General features: G+C 39.3%; 3 protein-coding genes across 11 annotated transcripts in view; 1 reads left to right on the top strand and 2 right to left on the bottom strand.

Annotated features, from left to right (window-relative positions):
- The window catches only part of LOC143876302 (serpin-ZX-like), a 77,371-nt gene that overhangs the window by 8,856 nt on the left and 51,708 nt on the right, over nucleotides 1–16,807 (top strand). The gene's annotated exons all lie outside the window — the stretch shown is intronic.
- LOC143876299 (receptor-like protein 15) lies at nucleotides 1,814–16,804 on the bottom strand. 9 transcript variants are annotated; one of them, XR_013250349.1, is made up of 7 exons: nucleotides 15,420–16,788; nucleotides 13,426–13,503; nucleotides 13,194–13,340; nucleotides 12,229–12,381; nucleotides 11,422–11,625; nucleotides 5,046–5,104; nucleotides 1,814–3,009 (listed from the first exon to the last, which is right to left on the bottom strand). XR_013250349.1 is itself a non-coding variant. In XM_077378041.1 (6 exons), the coding sequence occupies exons 1-6, from the start codon at nucleotides 15,793–15,795 to the stop codon at nucleotides 2,954–2,956; spliced, it is 1,014 nt and encodes a 337-aa protein (XP_077234156.1). In that variant the 5' UTR covers nucleotides 15,796–16,788; the 3' UTR covers nucleotides 1,814–2,953. The 9 variants fall into 9 exon arrangements, 7 of the variants coding, with proteins under 7 accessions (XP_077234156.1, XP_077234158.1, XP_077234153.1 ...); XR_013250350.1 differs by lacking the exon at nucleotides 11,422–11,625 and having other exon boundaries at nucleotides 15,420–16,784; XM_077378041.1 differs by lacking the exon at nucleotides 5,046–5,104.
- On the bottom strand, nucleotides 9,666–11,082 carry LOC143876300 (receptor-like protein 56). The gene is given in 3 exon segments (XM_077378044.1): nucleotides 9,666–10,049; nucleotides 10,051–10,552; nucleotides 10,555–11,082. Coding segments are annotated over 3 exon segments (1,164 nt in total). The 5' UTR covers nucleotides 10,934–11,082; the 3' UTR covers nucleotides 9,666–9,766.

Genomic DNA, 16,807 nt, shown 5'->3' with positions numbered 1-16,807 from the left:
TGCATTGCGCGTCACGAGATGTACACGCGTCAGAGTGACGTGTGCATCACAGTGACGTGCATGCTTTACTTCTTCAAAGCAGATAAGAAATCAAGACCAGCCCACTTATTTAAAAGAGTGAGAAACGTGCATTGCGCGTCACGAGATGTACACGCGTCAGAGTGACGTGTGCATCACAGTGACGTGCATGCTTTACTTCACATTTATATACACTTAAACTTTTTTCTATATATAGTCACTTTATATGTTCATATATGTGTTGTGTATACACATAGCTACTGTATATATACCTATACAACTGGATATTACTATCTTAGATGGGCTGAATGGGCGGGACCCACCCACGACTTTCGGTCGTCGTCCAACCCGGTTCGGCGAATAAAATATTAGTTTTTCTTAAATAATTTCAGCTTTTACAAGTTCTTTAGCCGAACTTCGACTTGCCGCCAGCGATGCATCCGAAGTCCGATCGACCTTCTGTCAATTGAGTTGGACTCCGGACATTGCCTTCTTTCCATCCATCATGGCCGATCGCCGGTCGGACGGCCAAATCTCCGGTGGCGTCCAGATTTCCACACTGCCCCGGAAAACTTTAAAAGCTTGATTTTCTCGCCGGTTTTCATTGCATCTTCACCGTTTCAACACCGGCAACTGTAGCTCTTATACCACATGAAAGTGCTCGATACTAGATGAGCACGAACACGATCTTGGGCACGAAACTTTGAAGAACCCATTATTTTTATACGTTTTTAACAAAACTTTATAAACCGACTTACCGGATTCCATTGAGTTGATCCATCTCGCACAAGCGATGTCTAGAGATGGTACTGAACAGTGGAAGCTTTTCTCTCTGATCTCCTGGCCATCGTTCGCAAGCCTTGAATTTTGAGAACACATGAAAAACGTTAGCCCCGCGCCGCTCTCCTCACTTCACATCCAAAAGGTTGACGGGATGCCTGGGATCTATCAATTCTTTCCGTGGATACCAAGAACTGATTTCCCTTATCTCTTGAAGGGACATGCGTGAGCAGGGATGTGGGAGAGATACATATCTTTATAGAGTTTGATGAATAGAAACTACCCATCACCGTTTCATTCTCCCACTCTTCCCAAACGTTTCCACTTCCTTTTGGTAGTTAGGTTGTTATTAAACATCTTCTGATTCCTAATATCATGGGCCCCACTAATCCTAACTATCAATCTTTGCACAGGCCACCTAAGGCTGGGATTTATCCCAACAATCCGAACTTCCAGATTTTCGTGAGGACGGAAATCGAAATGTTCCAAAACCGAAATTTTCAAAATTTACCAAATTTTGGCGAAATTTTTGCTAAAATATTAGTTTTTTATTCCTTTACCAAATTTCAGCCGAAATTACTGAAATTTTGGCCCAAAAAAAATGACATTTCGTGAGCCTTCACTGAATTTCGGCCAAAATTTTGGAATTTTGGCTAAAATTTCGGTTTCAGTTAACCCCGAAAGTACCTATGAAACCGAAATTTAGAACCTTTGTTCCATCAGCTCTGGAGCTTTTGGCATATTGGTAAGGTACCTAACGTACCCACTCAAGAGCATGGCCATGATGAGATCGAAATGTGTGTGTGGGTTGAGGGTAGTTCTGCGAGTAGAGGTTGGTCATAGTGATGTAGATATAGGGGCTGCCATAGTGGTGGTGACACGTCGGGTTATCTGTCTATTTGATCTAAAAGCTAGAACCACATCTTAAACCATCATTGAAGAGGGCCATGCTCAGAGCGGCAATCTCCATGTTGTAGCCCTGGCTATTGCGATTCTCGTCAAATCAAACAGAGCATAGGTAAATATTTCGGGTTTTCTTCATACCGGCTACTGTGCACTCATTCAATATATAGACATCACATAACTTCACATGTTTGATGAATTTTTTCACATAAAGAATGTGACAATAATAAAAAATTACAAATTAAGGAGAGAAATCTTCAATCATGCTTTCCTCAACTAGGTTATCATCCTCCCGGTCAATGTTGCCCGTGGTTAGGATCAAACAGTGACAGACACTAGCTATGGTTATGATTAATTAGAATTACCCTCAGCAGCAACAAAACTACAAGCAAGATCCCCTAGCCCAAGATCAACAAAAGCCATTTGTAACTCCTAGTCCTGGACATGGGCCAATTGCGGGATCATCTTTGACCATTGATGCAACAATCACATCCCAACCATATATTGCTCAGTCATTTAGCCAACTGCCACCATCTCAGTCGATTGATTATAAGCATTCAGTTGTTCCTCCAGTTAGATACACATCTTCTCAGACTTACTCAGGTCCTACCACCACCTCAGCCACGCTATGATGAGATGGTTATTTCTCAGTCAGGATTTGTTGGTCACCAATCGGCACACATCCCTTAGCCACAGGCAATTGTTACGGTCCAGGGGACCACCTAGGTATGGGACTTGGTGGAACCCAGCCTGGTATGGGACAGGTTTAAAGGGCCTTGCCTAATGCGTTCCATCAGCTCTGGAGCTTCTGCTATATGATAGGTGATGAAGCTGCTGTGGATATCTGGGACCAACCTTGGCTGCCCCGGGGGCCTCTCTCCTCTCTCATTTCAAAGCAACGCAATGACTCACCTCTGTCAACGCTTAGAACCCTTGATCAACTTCACCTGGATGGAATGTGGAACCCTATTCTGAATATTGCATCCCTCTCTGAAGAAAAAAAAATTCTGGCTGAAGCTGTCTTCAATGAGAATCCCTCTACAAACCAGTTTGGAAACCTTGCACTATTGGCGTTTTCACGTCTAAAAGTGGGTGGAATCTCTGCAGAGTCAAACATCAGAAAGTTGAATGGGCCTTCAAAGTCTGGTTCAAAAACCATATTCCTAAACATGCCCTCACAACCTGGAAGGCTCTTCTAAGCAATGGGCTTAGCACAAAAGTTAAGCTCCCATTCCTATCCCCATCAGCAGATCTAAGAAGTGTGCTGTGTAGAGAAGAACCTGAATCTGTGAACCACCTCTTCTTCACCTGCAGTTACACAAGATGGATTTGGAAATCAGTTCTTTCGAGACTTGGATATCGGAGAAGCCCTGCATCTAGCTTGATCCAATAAGCTAATTGGCTTAGCACCCACTTCAGGGGTTCTGGCCAGATAACCTCAACTGCCTTCATTTCTTTCGAAGCAGCAATCTTCAGAATCTGGTCTGAAAGGAATTCCCGCATATTTGATGGTTCGATGCACCACACAAAAATTCATTTTGGCTGACATTTTAAGCACCACCAGGGCAAAAATTATGGGATTACAGAATAATGATGAGGACAACCCCAGAAACCAAACCATTGCCTTGGTTTCCCTCTTCGCCCGCATCGATCAGAACCTCAATTCTGCACCTGGTTAAAGCCGGACCCTGGTACCCTCAAGATCAACACTTATGCTTCCCTTAACCCAGATGGAGGAGGCATTGGTGGAGTTATCAGGGATGAAAATGCAATGGTGGTATCTATGTTCTCTTCCAACTTGGAGCGGGAAGAAATCTTTGAGCTGGAAATTCTCACGATCCTCAAGGGCGTCCATCTTGCAAAGAAGCTGGGAGTTAATTCCATTTGGATCGAAACTGACTCTAAGGTGGCCATGGATGTTATCAATGGCACCTCCCCGACCCCATGGCGCTGCTACAATCGCATCAGAGAAATTCGGAACATCCTCGCCCATTTCGAATCCTGGAAGGAATCTGTGTCATATCTGGAGAGAGGGAAACAGCGTGCTGATTTCCTTTCCAAGAGTAGCTGTCCTTGTAAAGGATTTCCAATCCCTCCTTTTCTTTCCCCCTGTTCCCTTCTTCTCCTTCTAAATTGTGACAGGGTGAGTATGCCCTTCCCAAGGCTGTAATCTCTTTGTTCATTAATATATTCTGGTCGGGGTCCTGCCTAACCCCTGCTTACCAATTTAAAAAAAAAAGGTACGCCCCTGAGGCCCCCACTCAGGACTGTAACAACAACATCCTTCGCGTTTTCACAATCAACATTCAATAGTGAAAGAAATGCGGGTGGAAATGTTGTTGTTGGAATTTATGCTTCTTCCCTAGCCAGATAAGAAGCCACTCATCCTCAAGCTGAAGGTATTGGAGCTGATATCTTTTCTGTTTTGCTGCCTCATTTTATGAAAACACAGCATAACTGTGTAAATTTTCTATTTTCATTCATATATTTTTAAGGGATATTAATTCTTTTTTTTTTTTGGCCCTTTGTCAGATTGGTGACTCTTAGTTTTGTGACTTATGTAGGCTATAGATAAAGAGACTGATTTTTTTCATTATCGTGGTTTTTATCAGACCGAAGAACTTTAGTTTCACCGAAAATTGAAGGATATGCATTTTCTTGAAGCATGATTAGGAAATGGACTTTGGTAAAGTGAAGTGCTTGTAGGACGCTGCAGGGGGGACGACCTCTGGCTGTGTGCAATGGGTGTAGTTGGTTGGTGATTGATAGTATAATCAACTCTCTGTAGTTGGTTAGCGATTAAAGAAGTCGATTCTAAGCTAGTGCTTGAGTCTTTACCAAGTGTGTGAAGATGGTGATGGAGTCGAACTGCTCGGGTAAATGAGTGGTTAGAGAAAATCAATAATTGGAATCTACACATGTCTGTAGATCAACAACTTGGGATAGGAGACTCCGTGTTACTGCTTTGATCCATCTTAGAAGAGTAAGGTGTATGCATTCCCATACTGCAAACTCCAGATTGGGGAGTAGAAATCAATGGTATTTAGGAGAAATTGGGAGTGAATGAGGTTCCATCTACTGCCCTGAAAAGATCATGGCGACGAAGGACGGGGAGAAGTTGAGTCCTCCATAGTAGAAAGTTATTTCTATCAAGATGAACAAACACTAAATGCATTATGTTCTGGATGAATGGAGGATGGAGGATGGAGGATTGGTGAAAATAGACCTCTTATTGCTAAGAGGAATCAGAAGGGAAATGATATAGACTATCAGAAGTTATCAACCTTAGGTACCATGTAGAAACTTAGAAAACCAAAGGGAGAGAGAGCGAGGTCGAGACTTACAATGGGAAAATGACACAGCGGAAGCTGGAAGAGGGAAGGCGAAGATTGCCGACTTCAACCTGTTTGAACAACAATCCTTGAATCACAAGGAAAAGAAAAAAAAATTGAAACTTGTTTTTCTTATTCAATGCAGATATCAAATCCTGTATTTAGTCATATCAAATCCTTCTTCCCTTTTGAATCCTACTGAAACTCATTCTCAAATTCTGTACAAACTCTACACCTCTGGCCTAACTAAGACTAGGAGTCTTAATATAACCGTGCATCTTTTAAATTAAAAACCGAATTCTAATTAGAGTAGGACAAAGTCTACCCCAAAACAACCAAGAAATCTTAAGAAATAGAAACATCCTACATCGTAAAAGAACTGCTCACTTTCATTGGGTGCAAGGTTTCCTATTTACAAGAAAGGGATTTTTGCCAAGGAGTCCGTAAATGGTAGAATATATGCCAATTAGTCATTCAAAATCACATATTATCTAAAGAGTTAGAAATTCAAAGGAGAATTTCTAAAACGTCCCTGAAACCAATTGCCGTCATGTGCTGTTATTTTTTATTATTATATTTGTTATTACAAATTTACCCTCCCTTTAGATTGTAAATTATGGCATGAGTTTTCTTAAGATGTCTTACTGTATCATTCTAAGGGTGGCTGTTTTTTATTATTAACAATTTGGATTTTCATTTAGTTCATCTGAGGTGGCTCCTCTCCTTCGAAAGTGAGCCGCGAACTGGCTTTCTGCAAAATTGCCTAGCAAATCCCAACAGATTAGTATTTTTTCCTAAATTTTGGGGTGATTAATTTGGCGAGTTCATGAATAGTGAATGTTTATTCCATTCCTAAATCTTGTAACCACTTCTAGAAGCCTTTCCAATATCAGATTTACAGCATTGATGTTTGTTTATTGCTAAATTTTGTCAACTTCGAGTGCATGCTCTTACTTGAGAATTTTTTTATTGTGATAGAAATTTATTTATGTTGTTTTCGTGTAATCTTATTAATTTTTCAATTTTTTTGTTGAAAAGGAATTTTTTTTTTTTAAATTGACAGAAATTTTCATTGCTACTGTGACAGGTACATTGGGGACCAAAGGTCCCATCTAGCATTACATAGTATCAATAAAGCATGGCTATATTTCTGAACCATGAAGATAAAAGATAGCAAATAAGCAGAAAAATGCAGCATTGCATCAATCAGGATCATGCCCACTTTAAGTCCCCTCTTCACTAATCTTCACAACCAACAACTTCTAACATCAACCAATTCACTTCTTTTCTTGAAGTACTAGACCTCCAACACAACAAACAACTAAAAAAGGCTTCCAGGAAAAAACTGCCTCACTAAGCGAAAGACCGTGGTCTCTCAAGCCATTATGGGTCCCTATCGATTGATTCTCCCCACTAGAAATATATTGAAGCTCACCGACTGGACTGTTGTGAAGGAAATACATAAAGCCTCCCGCCTAATAAGACTACTTCTTAATCTCAGATTCCAAATAATAACTTAAAATGCTTCCAGGAAACAATGCCTAACAGAGCGAAAGACCATGGTCTCTCAAGCCAACATGGCCTCTTTCAATTGATCTACCTGGAAAACAATGGAGTTCACCGAATGGACCATTGTGATGGAAAACATAAAGGCATCCCGCCTAAGAGAACAACTTCTTAACCTCAAAATTCCAAACTAGAACAGAATACTACCACGCACCATCAATCATCCACCTTCTACAATCCTCTCCTTCTAGACACTTGTTACTTTAAGAAACTAGCAACCACTAATTCTTCCACCCGAAATTCCAAAAAATCCAAAAATACCCAAAACCCTCCAACCCTAAACACCTAAAGACCGATCTTCCAAAGCCTAACTTTACAACTAAAGGCAATTCCAGCCATCCAAACATGGCAAATGACTGAAAAACGGCACAGAAAGACCCCTAAACAAAAAAACTATTGCAAAGGGGGAATAGACTTTTAAATTAATGGGATCAAAAGGGTCTTCCTTGAACCCACCCTGAAATTTACTAACTTCCTCTTCCTTGCTATGAACTTTAGCCTCCTCTTCCAAGAGCCTCCTCTTTTCCTCTTCTGATTGCTCGTCAACTCCAGTTCCAAAGACATTGCCAATAGCCAGAATTTCCTCAGCAATCATAATGTCCTCCTCAGTTTGATGGCTCCTAGCCTCCCCCTTTTTTCCTTCTGCTCAGACTCCCATCACATTCTCCTTTCCTTCCTTTCTTCTTCTAAAGCCTTTTGAAAATGCGGGAATTTATAAACTGGAATACAAGCTTTCTTAACATCTCTCTTTCCTGTTAGACGGAAAAATTCTTCTCCATTCTCTCTAGCCGATTTTTTAAACTCTTTCCACTCTTGCTTTAACTCTTGCTTTAGGATTTCCATCTCTCTCTCTCTCTCTCTCTCTCTCTCTCTCTCTCTCTCTCTCTCTCTCTCTCTCTCTCTCTCTCTCTCTCTCTCTCGGCGTTGGAGAACCTTCATAAGTCCTTAACTTCTTGACCTTAGATACTTTTTTTACGGTCCTCGACCTGATCTTCCCATCCTACCTTCCTTTTACCTTTTCAGTCCTCCCTATTTCCTTCACCTGATGCAGAGACGTAACTAGAGACGTAACTAGGCTTATTGAGATTTTCCATTATCTTTCGTATTTCTGATACAAACGTTTTTTCCTCTTCTCGGCCCTTGTTAAGCTACCCTGTAACTTCCTTTTAAAGAGGGAAAGACCTCCTTTAGTAGCCCGAAGCGTCGATTGTTTGAAATAATGATTATTTCCTTCGGGATTGAGTTCACATCCATTTCATTCTAGATTGTGACCACTAATTTTGAGTCCAATGATTGATCTGGGGCTCACAATGGGTTGTCACAATCTAAAACGAATAGGGCCTAACCATGTTTTTTCATGTTTGCATTTATCTAGACGTTCTTTTATTATGTGTTTTTTTTTACCCATGCAGTATTGAACGAATAGTTTTTTATTATGTTTTTTGAGCCAATGCCATATTAAACTCGATTTTTTCCAATCATGTTTTATTGGGGTATCACATTTTGCTAACTGTGTCCCAACCCCATAGTCCCCGTTTGTTTTGATCCCAATAATCAGTTTCCGAGGTAAGAACTTTAGCCGAGGTAAAAGCCAAACAATGGTCATGATTCCCCCGTCAGCTGGACCTCAATCACCTGCCCAAAGTGTTTCCCAAGGCCTCAATTGTTGAGGGGTCCACCCGTGTAGCGGGATATCATAAAATCTAATCCATTTAGCTTTTGTACCAGTGTTAAGCTTTGGACTCCAAGTCTGTAGCAAAACAAGAAAACCTCCAAGGGCGCCATTTCCTCTACTAAGAATCCCTTTTGCTTGTACTTCCGACTCAAAATTAAAGAGAATTAACGATGAGCCGATGTGAAACGGTTTTGCTAGCTGAGGTATATGCCAGAAGCTTTTTGCCTGTGACCATACCTCATACAGGGTCTAGGAGCTGTTTCCCATGGACCCCCACCAAACATTTTCTGAGGGCCAATTTGAGCTCTTCCACCTGTTCCAGTGAATATTGACCTCCGGTGGGCCACTGAAAGATTCGTTATTTTTGTTCATTTCATCCATAATTCCTTTGAGAATCATACTTCTTGTCCCTTCCTTACGAGGCACCGGGCACTTCCGACATAGATTACGACTCCCAAAATTCTTATACCCACAGCCTGGGCATTTCCAATCCGACTGGAGTGAGGAATTCCAATAGCTTCTCTCCTCCCATGCGCCGGGACTTCTCCTAACTCCTTCATGGTAGTTTCGAATGAGGGAATCTCTCACGATTTTAATTTCCGAGGCTACATACGCATTCCTTGGATAGGGACGAAGCAAATCGATAGTAGTTTTTCCTTTGGATGCTGATTGTCCTACTAATCCAAGGCGTTGAGCCTCTCCGAAGAAAAACTCCATCTATCCCAAGGGTCTTAAAGAGTTTTCTTAGAGACTCCCTCTCCCGTCAAACGATCAGCACTTGTCCTATCCCAAGGTGAAAGAAGCCCTCTGAAAAGGAAATTATCTTTCGTTATTACTTTTTTCTACTTCTTCTCCCTTCCACACATATGATCGATCATAAATGGTGTTTTCATCTCATTTGTTGTTTCAGAACAAGCTTGATTGTTGGGGCAGATGAAGCATTTTTCATCCATCATCATCTAAATAGTGTCCCTTTAATGACTAATTCTAAGATAGTATTGGTAATTAATCCTAAAAATCTAACTTTTTAGATTATAGCGTACCTTTACTGACTAATTAGAAGATAGTCTTTCAGATAAGGATTTTTTTTGGGCAAATATCCCTATTGTTTCTATCTTCACAATCTACAAGGATTTAATCCTTAAAATAAATATATTACAAGATATAATAGCTAAGCTATTAAGAGAAGAAGTTGCTAATCTAAAGAGATTTCTAAGAATATTAGACTATCCCAATGATGATCATCAATATCTAACAATAAATTATTAAAAATTCTCAAGCATTTTTTTCTTAAAAACCTTTGGAGTCATCATTAGCATATGCTCGTATCTTTGGAGTCATCAACAGCATCACTTTGAGTAGGTTGATTTGATCTTTGCGGTCATATGCCATTCATCATAAACATACTCAATTAGTGCATTAAAACTCGAAGAAAATACTATTATTAGTCCCAAAAATTACCATACTTGACAACTGAAGAACATCTGTACAATTATTTACAACAACAATATCTCAAGTAACGACAGAATCGTAAGAGCTTCTGTAATGACAAGACAATGTATGCATCCATGACTTTGAAGTATTTATCCCTCCAATTCTTGTTGAGGAGAAGAAAGCCAATGACTCCCCAAAATCCCAAAACATATGACAATGCCACGAATAAGTAGAAAAACACGGGATTATCAAGAATCCGAGAGTCATCATCTTCCTTGCTTTCAGGGGGCTGTGAAGGGATGTTCAATGAGCAATTTCTTTGTAGTGGTGGTCCGCAGAGATGGATTTCCCTCATAACTAACCTCACCAAAAGTTGAAAATTGTCTCTCAAAAGGGATACTGCCCGATAGGTTGTTGTAAGCGACGAAGAAAACACCAAGTGAATTGAGCTGAGTTAATTCATAAGGGATTCTTCCGACCAACTGGTTATGAGATAGATCCAAACTCTCCAAGTTTTCTAAGTTTTGAAAGGATTGTGGAAGAGGTCCCGTTAGTAGGTTGTTAGATAAGTTCAATGAGCGAAGCTCTCTCAAGTCCCCTATTTGGAAAGGAATATTACCCACCAATTGATTCATGGACAGCTCGATTCCAGTCATCAAGGAAAAGGGAAGGCCCTCGTAAGAGTAAGTTACGCCCTTGGTGGTGAAGGAAGTTGAATACCTAAGGTGTAACATACCCAATACATTTGAGCCACTTTGGATTGGAGAGTTTATCTTCCATGCAGTAATGTTGTTGAGACAAGAAGGTATGTTTCCAGATAGAGAATTATTGGAAAGATCAATATATGGAGGTTACTTAGTTGACACAGTTGTACTGGAATGAGTGCTTCTTGAAAGAAATTATCCCCTAAAAGAAGAGATGCCAAATTTGAGAGAGAGAATAACCAACTTGAAATAGGGCCAGATAAGTTATTTTTTCGTATATCTAGAATCATCAAGTAGGGGCTATGCAACAAGCTAGTTAGGATTGTTCCTGTGAAGTTATTGTGGTTAGCAAGTAAAGATTGCAAATTTGTCAAGTTACCATCTACTGGGAGAAGCTCTCCTCCTAATCTATTGCTTGATACACTTAGGTAATTTAGGGAAGTGCAGTTTTTGGTTAGTGGACTTGGCATTTCTCTTGAAAGCTGGTTGTTAGATAGGACAAGTGTGTATAAGTCTGCCATTTCACCCGTGGACAAAGGTATCCTACCATTCAAATCATTCGTGGACAGGTTCTAGTAAGCCAAATGGTGGAGAAGTGTGCCGATGTTTGTAGGAAGTGACCGACTTAGATTGTTTTGAGAGATATCTAGAAAAGAGACAATCGAACTGGTGTTGTGGGGAGACTAAGGAATTGAGCCTTCAAAGTGGTTACCCCTCAACGACATGATTCGAAGTGATGTAGTATTGTACAAAAGCCAAGATGGGATGACCCCTTTAAGGGAGTTATGATCCAATTGGAAGCTGTATAAACGCTGCTGATTTGAAATGAAGCTGGGGATGCTAGAAGTGCTACGTTGGTTCAGATTGCAATTTTCAAGGAGCAACCACATGATTTGAAAAGTAGGAACCCAATGCGGGTATTCTGTTTCAACCTCTAATTGGACATTGTTTGAAAGGTCAACATATGAAAGCTTTGAGAGGTTAGCAAACATGGAAAATGAGAACACACCTGTGAACTGATTGTTTGACAGAAAAATAGTCTCCATCATTGTTAGGTTGTTGAAAACGAATGAAGGAACCCCCCCTGAGAAGCAATTGTACGAGAGATCAAGCGATTGCAGGTAATGCATATCTTTCAAACATGGATGAATATTGCCTTCGATTGAGTTCCTCTTAAGATTCAAGGTAACTAAGTTACTTAGTTTGCAAAGCCCTGCAACAACAAGACAGAGAAATGGATCATGAAATTAGATAGATGATCTAATAGGGGCCAATACCTAAATGATACATGGGAACCTAATTTTTTAGAATGAGGCTAGGTAATTCATCGTTTGCAAAATAGGATCATTCTTTTCTTTTTATGCTTATTTTCAATTTATTCATAAAAATGAAAACCGCCAATTTTTGGGAAATAACATTCCCACACCCTTGATTTAATGTCACTAGATCTTTTTACTTTACACTTTTCTAATTAGATTTTAAAGATTGTTACATTCCTAAAATGCTTTCAACAACCAATTTAAAACGTGTAAAGGGTGTAGTGCTATTATTGAAATAAGGGAGAGGAAATATCATTTCCCATAACCAGAATTAAATTTCTACTTATTCGCAAAAAATCCAAATATCCGCTCTTGAAGTTTCCCACAAATGAATTTTGGCTTGGAATACGTTAGAAACAAAGAGAGCTGAAACAACTACAAAAGCCTAGCAAATGTATTATGTTATCATTATCATTGTGAGAGAAATGAAAGTGAAGAAAAAAAACTACTTCATCCATCATCGTCACTTTGGATGAGAAGATACTATAACCATGTACCTGTTGGGATGCCAAATGGGTTACTAAAATTATTCTCTGATAAATCCAGTAGTTCCAATGAGGAAAGGTTGAGTAGACAAGATGGAAGACTTTGATCGTTAAGAAAGTTATTGCCAAGATCCAGTTCCTTGAGTCTCTTCAAGCCACATAAACCTACAAGAAAATGATCACGACATAAAACCTCATGCAACACTTGATTTATTACCAAACAACAAATTCCTTTCAATGCAAGGGGAAAACTCAAATTTGTATATGAAAAATGCTAAAAAAACTCATCCTTGGTTTTTTTTTAACAGCAGATCACTCTCTGGTTATGCTTGTGCCATGTAGACGTAACCAATTTCGTCAACCCAAAATTAACACAAATCTGGCCTGTTGTTGTTTTCCCAAACATGATTAGATAATCCTAACCCTTGATTTATTAGGTCCCGTATAGTGTTCAACTAAGAGAAGCTAAAGTTTTGATATTTATTGGCCTTAATTTGGGGGATGGGATGTCCATGTAGGGACTAGGACCATATGGATTGCCTCATGATGGTCTACAATAACAACGTTCTTGACTACACATCCCCTCGCCGCAAAAACAGAATGGGCCAAATTTGAAGAACACCATCTCTGACTTTATATATGGTGTAATTGCATTGCTGTGCATAATCAGGGCCCCGCTCTTGATATTTTATCATGGGCAGCTGATTTTATAAGTCTCTATCATTGGATCAAATATCAAGGTCGCACCTATGTCGTTTCCTGTTACACACTGAAGCATGTCGAACACCATATAATTTTACTATATAGGACAATCTTGTTGTGGACATGAAGAATTCTTCAGTTAAAAGGATTAAAACGTTGCATTATATATTTTTTGAGAAATTTCTAAATAGTAAAATCTACTCTTTCATTATTTTTTTTTCACACTGCTTTACCTAGTATAAAAGTAGAAAATGAAATGGGAAAAAGTAGAATACCAGGTAAGTTTCCTCTCAGATTATTCCCATACAAGAATAATTCTTCCAATGGAGAGGAAGTGCTTAGTAGACATGGTGGAAGTGCTCCATCATCAAGATTGTGGTAGTCAAGATCCAAACTTCGTAGTTTTGTCAAACCACATAAACCTGCGAGAAATGGGCTAATTATATACTTTTTTAATGAAAACATGCATTTTACAAATCACAACACAGTTTGAGGCAGGATCAATACTCCACAAGGAATTGCTGCTTTCGTTTAGCCTATTCAGCCCAAGTTTCAATATCTCTAAGTTTTGCATTTGAGTGAACCCTGCAAAAAAAAAAAAAAAAGAGACAATGAGAGATGGACTTGGTGATGATTCTAGATTTCGCATTCATGAAAAGTTAAATAAATCTTATTATATTGATGGTTTTTTTTATCAGTAAGCTGGGGTTTGGTGGACCCCTACCAATATATTAAATAAAGTAAGATGATACAATAGCAGGAACAAGACCACTGCCCAATCTTTAGAACAATGTTTAGGGAAAAGAGCAGATACCTTTGAAGACAAACTCAAAACAAGCAAGAGAAAAAAAAAATACATGAGCTGGATTGTGCAATTTGTGGGACTTGAGAGACACCTGATCCCTAGAGCAGGAACCCATACCCAGGTAAAGCCTTGTTTACTGTGATCTGGGAGATCTATCATCTTCTGGCTATACTTCCTTATTCTCTAGCTTTCCTCAACTCCTAAACCATTGGGGTTGACTCGTTAATTTCGTTGGGATGGAAGATAGCCCACTTGTCATCTAAGATAGGAAGAAGAGGGGAGTTTTCTTTTTTCCTTTGGACTTTTTGCCATGCTTCTTCTTGTGGGATTGGATTCCAATTGGAAGGATGTTCCTTCCATATTGTTTGTTCCTTCTTCAATGTGGGATGTCCCTTCCTCTAGGGTATCTAAAGGCGAGAATCTGTTTCCTTGGCTCTTTAGGAGTTGTCTCTTTAAAACTTCTACATGAGACTCACCATGATGGTTGCCTTGGTGGTAGGTCGCCTGTTTTTCCAAAGTTTTGTCCTTTGGGGAGAACTTATTATCTTGGAAACTATTGTATTCTTGTTCGGTCGAGGAGCCTAGGTCACTGATGTTTGAAGCTTGTCGAATTTTTCACTTTTCTTAACAGGCCTCCATTCCTTCTTAGGTTAAGGGGGTTTCTGATCTGGAAGGTAATTGCACTCCTATGTGTTGTGGCTGAAATCTTTGCAATTGCTTCAAACCTTGGGTTTTAAATCATAGGTTATTGGTTGCATGATGACTCCCGAAGCTGTTCTAAGTTTGATTGAGTACGGTAGGGGTTTATCGACTTTAACTTGGATGCACATCCTAGCATAGTTTAACCTTGACGAATCGGTAATTGGGGTACTGGCAATCCTGCTCATATTACGGGGGGGCCAAAACTTTAGGTGGAGCCCCGAGAGATGAATCCAAATGGGAATTTCAAAAAGTTGCTTCTTCTCCAAAGAGGTTTTTGGACTTCACCTTCGGAGGATTTCTTATACTAAAGGTTAAACTTATGTCGGATTGTTCTTAGGTTCTTTTTCCTCTTAAACCCTATTCGGATCGCATAAATTTTCTGAAAAAAGTTGGGAAAGAAAAAAAAATTGGGAAATGATTTCTGCGCTCAAGTGTTTTGATAAACACGCACTCTACTTGTTTCTCATGTAGTATTTAAAGGGTTTTAAGAGATTTTTGAGAACCGTAATATCCTCTGACATCCCTTTAAATACTACACGACAAACAAGTGGAGCGCGTGTTTATCAAAACACTTGGGCGCAGAAATCATTTCCCAAAAAATTCTCAAATTTCCTAGTTTTTTTGTGCACAAAAATGATTACTTGAACCAGCCCTATTTAATTTTTACTTAGAGAGACCTTCAATTTATGACAATATCCCTCTAAATTAACCATAATCATAGCTTTCCCTCTAAATTGCCGACCCCAACTAGTCTGGGACAAGGGCTTAGTTGAGAGTATAGCTTTCCCTCTAAATTGTGGAAAGAATCCATCATAACTGTTTTTCTTGCAATCCAAAGAGGGCCCTAAAAGAATCCAAGACAAAAAATATCGGTTTCATCCTTCTTTTTTTAATCTTAGTTGAGCCAAAAAACAACCTGATTTGCTGAATCTCAATTAATATATTTGAATTACCTAAGAAATGATACCGTAGAATTAGAGAAAACAAATATTACCTTCTGGCATAACCCATCCACCAATCTGATTCCACGCCAAATCAAGCAATTCCAATTCCTTGAATTGAGCAAACAGAGTAGCATTTGGATACCATGCTTCCAGTGCTTCCCCTCTCGCAAATGAAATATCGATTTTAGTCACACGAGAAGAAGAAGAAGAAGAAGCACATGATATACCTTTCCATTGACAACAATCATCTCCAACCCAATCTCCGGTTACAAAATAAGAAGCATTATTTGCATAGTTGATATCATCTTTTAATTGTAAAAGGGCTGTTCTCTCTTCCTCTAAACAAGCTTGGCACCCATAAAAACAGCAATAAACACTCACAATCAGCACCACCACCCCAATACTACATCCACATAAATTGGTCATGATTCTAACACCCTTTTGCCCAAACCCAAAACTCCAACTAGAAGATCAACTGGAATCACCCTCCGATCACATCATAGATATATGTAGAGAAAGAAAGGTGAAAGGAGGATCGAAATTTCAAAGTCTTCCACTCAGACTAGCTATCCTCCACTGTCCAAACTTCAGAGAATAAGCTCACAGCTTACACCAAAAGAAGAAACCCAACTTTAGTTTCTTTTCCAAACCAATCTCTCTTTCTACAAGACTACAACTAGAGACGACTCCCATGGTATTCTAAAATCGTGTGACACAGGGTGTGTTTCGTAACCACACCTCTAAAGTCTTCAATGTGAATAAGCACCACTAATCCTAAGCCATCAAAGGGTCAAAAGAAATACAGGGGAGGGTGAGAAAGGGAAAGGTGATCAACCTTTCTAATAATTATTTTCTAATATCGTTTCAACACGGGTCAAAGAGTCGGCAGGGGATCATTAGGAAACTACAAGACTCAAAAGAGTCGGCCATAAACTCATTACTCTCCACACGATTCATCTTTGGTAAATCTAGACCATTAAATTATTGTGGGCCCACCTTGATCTACAACAATCCAAAAAGTACATAGATCATGTTGGTCATCTCATGATCAAGGGGTCAAAGACATAAAACACATATTATTAAGATATAATGCATGATTTGTGTGCCTTTCAAATGTTGGATATTTTTAAAATATTTTATTTTTTAAATAGAAAAATGAGATTTTTCAACCAGAATTTTCAAAGAGAAACTTCTTTTTAAAAGTTGCGCACTGTTCATGTCAAATCAAGCTATAAGGGGTGCAGATGCGTACTTCAGGGGGTGCGAATTTATCATTGCCCTTGTTTTAAAATGAAAGGGTACTTTTCATTTGACGTGGTGCCTTCATATCCTTTTTATATTCGATTAAAAAAATAAAAAGGCTTGCTGTGTCAATTTTAAGATAACTTTCTCCCATTTCACTCTTCTCTTTTCCTATATGTAAGGGCATACTTGTTGT

This window comes from Tasmannia lanceolata, unplaced genomic scaffold (genome assembly GCF_043159265.1).
Source record: "Tasmannia lanceolata isolate RefF3 unplaced genomic scaffold, GAP_Taslan_0.1 ptg000004l, whole genome shotgun sequence".
Lineage (NCBI taxonomy): Eukaryota > Viridiplantae > Streptophyta > Magnoliopsida > Canellales > Winteraceae > Tasmannia > Tasmannia lanceolata.
Note: the sequence above shows the minus strand (reverse complement) of the source record. Positions and strands in the feature narration are given on the sequence as shown.